The 11,709-nt window shown below is 50.3% G+C and overlaps 5 protein-coding genes across 5 annotated transcripts; 2 read left to right on the top strand and 3 right to left on the bottom strand.

The window, feature by feature from the left end:
- Positions 1-38: 38 nt before the first annotated feature.
- CTRU02_214818 (Nitrogen assimilation transcription factor nirA 4) lies at positions 39-912 on the bottom strand (the record flags this gene model as incomplete). Its single annotated transcript, XM_070206318.1, has 4 exons — positions 39-111; positions 168-561; positions 663-816; positions 874-912. The coding sequence occupies 4 exons, from the start codon at positions 910-912 to the stop codon at positions 39-41; spliced, it is 660 nt and encodes a 219-aa protein (XP_070059961.1).
- Positions 913-2,101: 1,189 nt separating this feature from the next.
- Positions 2,102-3,508, top strand: CTRU02_214817 (putative FAD dependent oxidoreductase; the record flags this gene model as incomplete). The annotated part of the gene is made up of 1 exon (XM_036725661.1): positions 2,102-3,508. The coding sequence occupies one exon, from the start codon at positions 2,102-2,104 to the stop codon at positions 3,506-3,508; it is 1,407 nt and encodes a 468-aa protein (XP_036582375.1).
- Positions 3,509-4,166: 658 nt separating this feature from the next.
- CTRU02_214816 (uncharacterized protein) lies at positions 4,167-5,242 on the bottom strand (the record flags this gene model as incomplete). Its single annotated transcript, XM_036725660.1, has 2 exons — positions 4,167-5,111; positions 5,174-5,242. The coding sequence occupies 2 exons, from the start codon at positions 5,240-5,242 to the stop codon at positions 4,167-4,169; spliced, it is 1,014 nt and encodes a 337-aa protein (XP_036582374.1).
- A 739-nt stretch (positions 5,243-5,981) lies between these two features.
- Positions 5,982-7,622, top strand: CTRU02_214815 (Drug resistance protein YOR378W-like 3; the record flags this gene model as incomplete). The annotated part of the gene is made up of 1 exon (XM_036725659.1): positions 5,982-7,622. The coding sequence occupies one exon, from the start codon at positions 5,982-5,984 to the stop codon at positions 7,620-7,622; it is 1,641 nt and encodes a 546-aa protein (XP_036582373.1).
- A 115-nt stretch (positions 7,623-7,737) lies between these two features.
- On the bottom strand, positions 7,738-9,501 carry CTRU02_214814 (zn 2cys6 transcription factor; the record flags this gene model as incomplete). Its single annotated transcript, XM_036725658.1, has 1 exon — positions 7,738-9,501. The coding sequence occupies one exon, from the start codon at positions 9,499-9,501 to the stop codon at positions 7,738-7,740; it is 1,764 nt and encodes a 587-aa protein (XP_036582372.1).
- Positions 9,502-11,709: the final 2,208 nt, after the last annotated feature.

Genomic DNA, 11,709 nt, shown 5'->3' with positions numbered 1-11,709 from the left:
GCTGTAGACAGGTTTTCTGCTTGCTCTTGTTGGGTTGTTTAGACCAAGATCGGTAGCGGTGCGCCTGCAATATCGGCGCAAATGCATAAGCGCGATCGAAGTAGAGCTGGTCTCTACAAGTCTTAGCACGTCTTGTCTGTCAGTGACTGTCAAGTATCAAGACTTACAGGTCGTTGTGCATCATAGGAGTAATCAAGAGGTCGGAGTCTTTTGGGTTCTGGACCAGCTCCTGGAGGTTATCCAGTGAAGAAAGTGATGGGATCGAGGGAATTGAGTGTAGTGAGGGAAACGGGGAGTTTGTGTAAGAGTTATCGAAGCATTCCCAAGGCTCTTTGTCGATGATGGGGAAATGGAATTCCATTGGTGCTGGCCATTGCGGGATGTCAATGGCTGTTTCGGCATTTGTGCTGGTATTGTCCTGGATTTCATTGTTGTCCACACTGCTTCCACCGTCGTTGCCAGTGCTCCCTCCATCTTGTGAGGGTGATGTTGCTTGCATCTCAGGAGCGGCAATAATAGTAGATGCACCTTGCTGCTTTTCCAGCTGGGACTGGAGGTCCTCTGATGCAGCAATCTTCATCAGCTTAAAAGCCAGGGACAGAAAGTAAATTAAAAAATTGAAGATGAAATAAAAATGACCGTTGCTGACAATCACTGCTTACCAATTCTCTTCTGAAGGGTCTTGAGATATCCTTTCTTCGGTCCTCTTGGTGAAAAACTATCTCGCACGACACAGTTTCCCCCGGAAGTGGCACACGCCGTACACTGCGGGATCCCCCTATCACAGCGGATCCTTTTTCGTCGGCATTCTTCGCACTTATTGCCAAGGCATTAGCGCCAACAGTCTCTGGATGCGCATAGGTGGCTACTTACTGCGCCTCCCGGCCGTTGTCGCGGTGATTGACCCGCCATGATACCTTGGAGGGTCGTACGACCTATACTTAACTAAGAAAAGGATGGGGATTGCTTTTTGCTGGAAGACGCAAACGCTGCCGATAACAAGAAAAGAGTGACTGCAAGCAATTTTTGACCTTGTTCAAAATGTGGTATGAGTGGCATTGGGTAGTTTGGTTTAAATGTAGTGGAGATGAACCGCATGAAGGTCAAAGCATTTAATACTTATAGATTAGCTGAAATGCAGGCAAGATCACAAAAGTCCTTCCTCTTCAGCAAAGTGGAAACCTTCGCACCACCATCAGTTCATCAAGATGCAGGTCGGCGACCAATAATCTGTCACTCAAAACAAATGTTGGTTGGATTGGATGCTTGTTGTAGGTCAGCTGAAAAAAGGCTAAAAGCCACAAGTTACTCACTCACACCGAAATGGGGACTTACGTGCCGTTATCATCAGTCGAGAGGAATGCACATGGACCCGTAAGGCTGTGAGCTAATTACTTGCAGCCCTCAATCCAATCTACGGCCTTCCCGTTCAGGCTTTCTTGTCTGCTGGACATATTACTTCCGCAAGCAGTAATTATTTCTCTTTGGAACTAACGTCTGCCTTGGGGGCTCAAAAGTACCAGGGTCCGCAGCGGCCCGGTGGAAGCGCGGCTGGCTAGTCGTTCGCGCTAATTAGATCTATCGTATGATCGGGGCGGAATGTCGCAACCGAGGGGACCTCGCTTGGCACAGTTGGGGGCCATACCGGGGATCTTCGGGTTTCTGCGATCACTTCGGCACGCTGCCGTGAGCCGCAGGATCTAGTGTCGTACGGCACTGTGATATTTTGCAACGGTCTAGAACAAACTTCTCGCCCCGGATCTTGGCGATCTCAAGCTTCCTTGGCAGGGGACCTGCGGCATCTGCGGCTGCTGCGGCCGTTGCGGCCTCATTTGGATCCTTCCGCTCAGCCTGCCGAGTACCGGAGTTTTGTTGTTAACGTAACGTCAGCCTTACGGAGGAAAGTAAAGCAGATAATCCACTTGCCACGAGCCATTTGCATGTTTTCTCGCATCAGTCTCACGGAGGAACGTAAGCCAGGGAAATGACCTGTTTTGAACCTCGTGCATATATAGAGATACCCAAGTAGTGATGGAGAAGCGCAATGGTCGGTTTGGGAAGACACACCAGTTCAATATCCATCTTATCACTCATTTGCAACATGTTATCGAACCTTTTCTGCATCGCTACCGCGGCGGCGACCGCCGTGGCTGCATCTGTAAATGCTCGAGATCAATTTGAGTCGTCAGCATATGTCTCAAAAGACGTCATTGAGCGAGACTTTGCCATCATTGGTGGCGGAGCAGCAGGAACATATGCAGCAATCAGTTTGGCCGATCAAAACAAAACCTTCACGCTGGTCGAAGTCTCAAACCGCCTTGGGGGCAACACCAGGACCTTTCACGACCCTGCAACTGGAGCCAAGGTCGACGTTGGTGTGCAGATCCATCTCGATGATCCCATCGTTCGCGACTTTTTTGCCCGTTTGCAATCCCCTCTGGTGAAGGCGGATCTTAAAGACTTTGGCAAGCCAGAATATTACGACTTCACCAAGCGAGTTGTCCCATCCAACTATGTACGGAACAATGTACAGGGCGATTATGTTGCCCAGCTCGACAAGTATCCCTATGTCGGAAATCTCGTCGACCTGCCTAACCCTGTTCCTGCCGATCTGCTCCTCACCTGGCCAGAATTCGTCAAGAAAAACAACATCTCTGTCGCCTCGGCGGAGGGAGGTCTCCAATGGCCAGCGACCCCAGGAGATCTCTTAGATACTACTGCACTTGCTATTCTTAATGGTGGCAATCATGTCGAGTTGGCAGAGTTTACCGGATCATCTGTTCGTGGTGCAAATCACGATAACTCCAACATTTACGTGAACGCTCTGGCCGAACTGAAACCAAATGTGCTTCTTAACTCAACCGTCATTGCAGCTTGCCGTGGATTATCTCGCAAGTCTGGCGTGCAGCTCGTGGTCAAGACCCCTTCTGGAAAGAAGCTCATCAAGGCCAAACAGCTTATCATTGCTATGCCGCCTGTATTGGACAATACCAAGTACTTTGGTCTCGACCAGCAGGAGCAAGCCATTCTGAGCAAGCTATCTGGCAAGCACTTCTACGGTGGCGTCGTAAACAACACTGGTATTCCGGACGGCATTGCTTATACCAACATCGGTGCCGACAGGCCGTATCACGTGGCCAGTGTGCCCGGTGTAGTCGAGATCGCCCCTTCGGCCTATCCTGGCTACCAGTTCTACTGGTACAACACGGTTAAGGCTCAGACACGAGCGGAAATTGAGAGCGCTACTCGAAGCACCATCAAGTGGCTGCAGACTCAGAAAAATGGGCCAGCCTTGGAGCCCCAGTTTGTAGACTTCCAGGACTACTCGCCCTTCCATCTGAGCCCTCCCACAAAGGACATAGCAAACGGCTGGTACAGCAAGATGAACGGTCTTCAGGGCCATAGGAACACTTGGTATATCAGTGCCTTGTTCGTCGTTGGCTCAACTCAGGTCTGGAACAACACTCGTACCATCCTTCCGGATATCATTACCGCTGCTGAGTCTTAGATTTTACGGAACCATAAGTCACAAAGGAACCAATGATGCATGCTTGGAGGACCGAGGTATACAGAGGTCTATCAATTTACTTCGATAATTAACTGTTGAATAATTCTATACACAATGAAAACTTCAGATTCTTTAAGGATTTTGTAAAACAATACCGTGTGTGAAGTCCAAGTTTACATTCACATGTGAATTTGATGACATTGCAATTGTCTATGTGGTAGAGCGCGTATTTAAGCAGTACCTTTCTGATACTGAGATTGGCCCTAGAGATAGGACAGGTAGTGACTAACTTGCTGGAACTGAAATTCTGACAGGTACTTGCGACACGTGAGACTGCTTCCTACCTTTGAAAAACTATCCATTGTTGTTTGTTTCTGGCTTTATAACGACAGAGTTAATGCTTACGGAACACTTATCATTGTGTCTCTAAATAAACTCTCTAAAAAGCACAATGTAGACGTATGAGTTTGAACCCTCTTACAGACATCCGCTTTTTCCAAATCAAGTCACCATTTTACATCTTTCATAGCGTGATTACTAACCCTAAGTTTGTTACCAAATGGAAATGGTATGCTCGCCAGTTGTCCCGCAGCTGAGTCACAGTTTATATGTCATCTATCATCTATTGAGAACTATTTGCAAACATACTATCAATTAACTAAGACGCCATTCTCTCAACACGTTGTGATAAGACCTCGACCAAGTCTACCCCAGCCTTAGTGGCCTCGTCGAGACTCTCCTCTGGCAACCCAAGCAGCTCATTCTGAGCCTTGGCCGCGAGGTTACTCGGGTCCTCCGGGTAGAACGCCCTTGCGTACAGCAATTTGCTGAAACCGGCCATGTTGCCAGTCTTGACTTGAGCCAGGCCATCCTCGTATCGCTTCTTCGTGGACTCATGATTGATGGTCCAGTCGGCATCGGAGGTGCCCGTGACCCTCTTCACGCTCTCGAACATGTCGTTTTGGCTGACTACAAAGCTCTTAAGATAAACGCTGTTGTTGGCGAAACGCGAAAGAGTGAGACTCTTGTCGTTCTCGTCTTCAGGGAGCTCTTTCAGGCTCAGCACCTTGGCCACGGCCCGTCCAACCTGCGACAAGGTCGATGTCGAGTTCTTGGTGTTGCCGTCGTCATAAAGCGTGAGGGAACGCTTGTCAAAGTCGAAGCCGAAGCGCGCCTCACCACCTGCCAAACTATAATCATACCAGAATCCGCAAGACACATTAACCCATTGCATGCCGAGCCTCTCGATTTCGTCTCTGTTTGCCTTGGCAATAGGTCCCAGCAGCGTGTCCTCGCCGAATTTGGTATGCTCAATATCACCGGCGTAGCCGTTGGGCATGACATAGGGAACCCCAGCCTTGGCGGCCGCCTGGACTAGCTTGCTGTGGGTGTCACGGGGCGCCGTGGGAGCCATGGTAATGATAAAAAATTGCTGGTCCTTGAGAGCCGCCACAATGCTGGCCTGGTCGTTGTAGTCAATTGGAGCGGCCAGAACACCCTCGGGTAGTTTGTTGTTGCTACCTTTGCGGGTGAGAGCCTTGACTGTGTGTTTTCCCGTTCGAAGGAGCGCAGCGGTTATGTGCGATCCAATGGTGCCGCCAGCCTGAGGTAATAGTGTCAGCATTCCGGTAGCCTACAAACGTACGTTGCGTTGAATTGACTTACTCCGACGATGGCGACTCTCTCGATGGCATTTTTGAAGCCAGCGGGCTGATTTCTGGCGTATCTGAACATTTTTGGGTTTTCCCTGTTAAAACGTGGAATTGGAAGCCAGAAGTTATTATTATCACGATTGTGGTCGAACGTGATGGTCAGGGATGATCGGCCATTTTCCCTATCCCCCAGCAGAAATCATCAGTCCCTTTATGCATTTCAGGGTCAGCCTCGATCTCTCTCCGTCTTGGCTGATTTACGTCCGACCAGGGTTGAAAACATAATCCCGGTTACATTCTCCGTCCCGCTCTGTCCGCCTTGGCCCGGCCAGATCCACGAGCTTGATTCGGTTTGGGAAATTATTGTTGGGAGGCGAGTAAGGCCACGTTTTTCAGCCGCAGCAGCCGCAGCAACCACCCGCTGTTGGGCCTAAAAGTGACGCCACCCGATGGGCAACCCTGATGCGGCGGCGGAGATTACGAAGTCCGCAGCAGCCGCAATAGCCGCAGCAGCCGTATCGCACTAGGTTCCCTCAGAAAACACGACAGTGATGATTCAGGATTATGTTGATGGTGAGCGAGGTCCAGTCGTGTCTCCTGCAACGCCCAGGATGAGGAAGGTGATGCTTTCAACTATGATTACAAACCCATCTAGTCCTGCTTACACTTTGTGGCTTCTACACGTAAATAAAATGCGCGTTTTTCGACGTTATGATCACCAAGATGGCTGGTCAAGGCTTACTCGCAATGCTCCCTACTGATTAACCCAAATTGTCATTACCTTCAGCCCTACCGCAACTTTGTTGTCATCAACCATAACTATGTCGGCCGAAGAGAAGGATAACCCGGCAATTGACGAGGGGCCGCACGCACGCCCTCCATCTGGACACCTCACACCCGGGCAAACAAGCTCTGACACCTCAGATAAGGAGCATCAAAATGATGTGCCGGAAGAAAATGTTCAAGGACATCCTCAGGCCAACGTTGAACGCCCGCATTCCCTTGCCGGCGAAGCCCTGTTTGTCGCTGTGCTTTGCTCCTCTCAGCTCCTTACTCAAGCTGGTCTCGCCATAAGCATCATGCCACAACACATCATTGCCCGCTCCTTCGGCATTGAAAATCAGCCCGGCGAAGTGAGTTGGTTTTCAGCAGGATACTCCCTCACCGTCGGGACCTTTATTCTAATCGCGGGCCGTCTCGGTGATGTCTTCGGTCATAAGGGTTTTTTCGTTGGTGGCTTTGCTTGGTTCGGCCTGTGGTCCGCCATCGCCGGGTTCGCCGTGTACAGCGGCCCCATTTTCTTCGCCTTCTGCCGTGCCATGCAAGGCATCGGTCCGGCCTTGTTGCTGCCCAACTGCATTGCCATCATCAGCCGCTGCTATGAGCCGGGACTCCGTCAAAACATGGTTTTTTGTCTGTTTGGTGCCACCGCACCCACCGGCTTCCTTGTCGGCGCCGTCTTTAGCAGCCTACTCTCACAGATGGCCTGGTGGCCCTGGGCTTATTGGGTAATGTGCTTCGCATGCCTTCTTTTGGCTCTTTTGGGCATCTTTGTCATTCCCGCGACACCGCCGTCACCGAGCAGCCCGGAGCATGAGAAGTCCAGTGTGTGGCAGCGTGTCGACATCCTGGGTTCCGTCACAGGCGTGGCCGCCCTGGTTCTCTTTAACTTTGCCTGGAATCAAGGTCCTGTTGTCGGCTGGCCAACACCCTACACTTACATCACCATGATTATTGGCGTAGCCATTTTCGTCGTCTTCATTCTCATTGAAAAGCGGGTGCGACATCCTCTGATTCCCTTCGGCGTCCTGGAGATCGACTCCCTCTTCACCTTGGCTTGCATTAGCGCCGGATGGTCCAGCTTCGGTATCTTTGTCTACTACATGTGCAATCTTCTCATGGTTCTCAGAGATCAAACCCCTCTCTACACGTCGGCTCAGTTCGTCGCTATCGCTATAAGTGGGCTTTTGGCTGCCGTCACTACGGGTTTGATCCTGAGCCACTTCCGCGCCTCAACCGTTATGGTCATCTCCATGTCGGCTTTCCTCATCGCAGGCATCATTATTGCAACAGTACCCGTTCACCAGACCTACTGGGCGCAGACCTTTGTGGCCATCATCATCCTTCCTTGGGGTATGGACATGTCCTTCCCGGCCGCAACCATCGTCCTGAGCCGGGCTATGCCACGACAGCACCAAGGACTAGCCGCTTCGTTGGTCAACACTTTTGTCAACTATTCCATCTCCATTGGCCTCGGCTTCGCCGGCACAGTTGATTCACAGGTAAGTAACAAAGGAAAGGATATTCTACGAGGTTATCGGGGTGCTTTTTATATGGGTGTCGGTCTTTCCGGTCTGGGTGTAGTCCTAGCTTTAGTTTTCTGCTTCGTCGAGCGTCGTTGGCGGAAAGCATCTGAGAAGATACCGCAGGAAACGAACCAAACAACAGTGGGCAATGTATAGATCTATCATGTATATTATTACCAGTTTACACAAAAACAGTGAACGGCCTTCCAAGTGTCCGTCATTACAACGCTCCAAGTCAAGTCAATATTCAACAATCCCCGCGTCTCAACGTCTATACATCGGGACCAAACATGGACAGATATGGTTCGATGAAGAACTGCTCCCAGTCTATATCCCATGCCATTTCTGGTACAGAGGTATTGCCCTCCGAGTCCGGCTGCAATTGGAAGAATTGGTAGTCCGCTTCGACAGCTTCCAGTTGGGCAAGCTCCTTTCGCTTTTTTGTTGTATAGAGGTTCAGGAGCTGTCTCGCCATAGCCAATGCGTCACGCGTTAGTCGTGTATCGGCAGCCTTTACAAGATTCTCCAAGCCTTTGAAGGCAGCACCAATATGAATCGTGGCGGCAGGTTTATCGATAGCTAACAGCACACAGGTATACTGGAAGACGCTTCCGATGACGTTCCAGAACAGATGTCCCTGGTTGGCAAGCTGTTGGGCCGCCTCCACTGCGGCGTTGCCATTCTCGATAACTATCTGAATGATGTCGTCCGAGATACCCAATTTGAGCTGATAAATGCGTCGATAGAAGCAAAACGCGAGCTCCGCCTTAGTCACCACAAGAAACGGATGGGTGAATTGGAACGTATCCAATGCTTTAATACGCTCACACAGCTCGTCTCGAGGAGTTGGAGGCTGGCATTCGAGTTGGAAGGGGGAATTGGGCGTTGGGATGATCTGGGCTATTTGCACGAACTGGTGGGCAACGGAGCCCGATGTTGGGATGATAGCCTGGCAAGTCACGGTCCGAAACCTTACAGCCGAACGATCGTATTCGTAGGATAGCAAGTGGTGGCCGGCCCACGAGATCCAGAATATTCGCCTCAGTCGATCTGCATCATGTCCGATGAGAATGGCACTGGGAACGGACGCCATCTTCTTGATGTTATCTTCTTCGTGCAGCCCTACTGCTTCGCACAAATGCATCGCAGTGCATGACGCGATCCAGGCATTGTTGGGGCGGCTTGTGCCTCGAAGGTAGAGCACTCGCATGGCCCACGCAACAATGTGGTCGATGCCGAGCATGTGCATGGAAGCCGGATCATCTAGAATGGCTTTGGCATACTGCACCAGATCAGGTTCCCGCGGATGTCTATTGGGAGATAGAAACGATCCGAGAGCGGCTACGCCAGCGGCCACGGCGCCAAAGGCAATCAGGGTGCTGGCGGAGCCATGGTAATATTCTCGACATCGTTGAGTGTAAATTCTCTGATCGAGGAGGTCTCCAATGGGTGCTAGTGCAGAGAAGTACACACCCGAGAAGAATTCAAGCTCGGCCTCAGAGATGAGCGTGCCTAGCAAGACATGAGAGCTAGACGCCTCGTCAGGGCGGATGCCAAAGTTGTAGGCGAGCGAATGTATCTTGGAAGGGCTGTCGGAGCCCAGAACCTCACCCAAGACGTGGGGGAATGCCATGGCCGCTGATGCTCCGGCGTACCTGGACTTGTGCTGGTCGAAGATGCCGGCAGGCGTCGTGTTAGCGCCGGTCGCAAGAGTGGGGCTCTTGGTCGATGAGCCGTCGGCTTCGCGGGGGCTCCGGTCTGTTTGAGACGGGCTGCCGGAACTCCGTGATGTGGCGCCACCTCGGCTTGCCATACCGCCTCCACCCTCAAAGTTGACACGCTTCGCTGGGGGAGGAGCATATATGCTGCCGCTCACGGTGCCACCGATGTCGCCGTCGGCGGCAGCGTAACTGCAATTGTATTCATAGGTAGTACAGGTATCACAAGGGTACTCGCCGTCGCATTTCCGCTTCCGCTGGTGGCAAGGGATACATGCCTTCCTCGCACGCTTACGCCTAGCCACTGGCAGTGACATGCCGGCCAACGGCGATTGACGTTCAAATCTGCTGCGGGTACAACTATGGTAGACTTTGACTGTATTGTGTTGTACTCCAAGAGTGACGCTCCATCAGCCGATACATCAGGTACAGTCCACAACCGATGAAAAAGAAAGTCGGCTACGGATCTGAGCAACAGCGTCATAGGGGTTCAGGCAACCACAGTCATCCGTTGGATAGACTGGAGTGGAGTAAGACGCTAGCAAAACACCCAATAAGGAGTGAATGAAGGTTGTTCTAACCATTTTAATAAAGACTAGTCTATAATAGGTAGGTCAATTAAATGGCTATAGTGGATTATCTGCAGTCTGCTGGCCAGGATGCCACGTCAAGAGATGTGAAGGGACAAAACCCCTCAAGACAAAAGAGACATCAGTATCTTTGGCGGTAGAAGATATCTTCTTGCTTGCACTTGTAGGAAATCGTGTATTTTTTTAATCATTTTCTTTTTCGCCCGAAAACTCGTAGATCTCTGATGGAGCTGCCATCTGCTGTCAGAAGCTGAGATGAGTACCTGTAGCAGTGTCGCAGTTGGTGCGATCAACCTACTAGTTTCAGTCGGATAAGTTTATTTGCGTAGTGCTGTTGTCCTTCTTATCATTGTATTAGGCAAGCCTGTTGTGACGCCCAGGCAAGCAAGCTTTTCTGTGTACCTCGTCAATAAGGTAGCTAACTACACGAGGTGACGTAACACATCTGATGAGAAGGAAAAGTTCAAGGAAACCTCTCGTGGCAAAGGACAGCGTGCGAAGATTGATTTGGGAGGCTGAAAACAACTCTCCAATGCGGAGCGACACAGCTGATCGAGCTCTCCTCGAGCTATGGACCCATTGTGGTGTGCCGTCTCGTGGTTGGCCGTGAGACCTTTCTCGTTTAGACAAACAGGGTCAATATCCGTCAGGAGGAATCGTTCTTCCTGCCGCAGTTAGCAACCCTGGCATAATTAATATGACTTAATTCTCTAAGCTGGTTACTGAGGTGATCGATCAGTGGCAATTCGGCCCATGGGGTTATCCGTTCTTAGTCGGCTTTAGGTCAAGCAGAATCAGGCCACAGCTACAGAAATCTCAATGATTGATCAGTCTAGTTCAAGCTCCATTGTCGAACTCAGTGAGCATCAAGAAAGTGATTTCCTTGATCTAATAAGACGGCAGTTCCGGAGTCACTGAGCCGCGGATCAGAAATGGCATGTATTATGGAAAGGTTCAGCGATTGCTGCGAACGGACCCGACACGGGGATTTCCACCAAAACAAATCCCTCGCTTTACAAAGTGACGAGTGTGATCGCCTGCTACAATGTCGCCTTTTTAGCACGCAATTTTAAGGGCCTTCAGAGCGGATGTAGCTCGTGTAAAAGTGGCGCTTTCAATAACAGCACGATGACAATTTGTGTGGGTTGATTGCGCGTTGAAGACTAGGTAAGCTAGGATTCTATAGTATTCGTGCAAGTATTTTCCCTCCTTGGCAGCTAATTTCTGAAGCACTGAAAGAGCCTAATCACAATAGCCTAGTCAATATCTTACGCAGCGTAAGCACCAATACTGGTTATGCTCAGATTTGCAACACATTCGTGCCCCCCATTAATCCAGAAATTCGCGGTAACACCGCCATCAATCAGCCCGAACTTGAACGATTTTCCGAACATTCTTATCGTTGTTACGGATCCTCAAGACACCTGCTGAGCTGCTTCTCGGAGGAGAATACCAAACCTGAGTCCGGCCACCTGCACATTGAGTACTGGAATTGATTTTACATTGTCCAACCTCTAGTCGTCCACCGTCTGGAGGTTTAGGCGCCGACGCGCAAGTATACTGCGCTAGAGTTCCGCTTGCGTAAACAAGAAGAGCGAGAAGTAATTGAGCTTGCATTTCTGGGCTTGTATTATAGAATAATACCTAAGTATCCTGTGTTAGCTATGACATTATGATCCAGCGTTCACCAATTTGTGCCGTTATACTGACAGGAATAGGGTAGTAGTGAATAAAAAGTGTGTTGCGTAGAAAACAGTTTGCTCTCGATTAGAAGGCAAGGGTCATGGCGTATTTGAAGAGTTGAAAGAACCACTACTACTTCAAACTATCGGAAGTCTCGACATTGCCGAGACCGCAATTTTTGGATACTGCTATGTATTCGAGAGATTGCGAACTAGTGTTCCTCGCGATGCCAAGTAAAATGTTGACGCCATG

Source organism: Colletotrichum truncatum (genome assembly GCF_014235925.2).
Source record: "Colletotrichum truncatum strain CMES1059 chromosome Unknown Contig_0012, whole genome shotgun sequence".
NCBI lineage: Eukaryota > Fungi > Ascomycota > Sordariomycetes > Glomerellales > Glomerellaceae > Colletotrichum > Colletotrichum truncatum.
The sequence above is the reverse complement of the archived record's forward strand: the minus strand, read 5'-3'. Positions and strand labels throughout refer to the sequence as shown.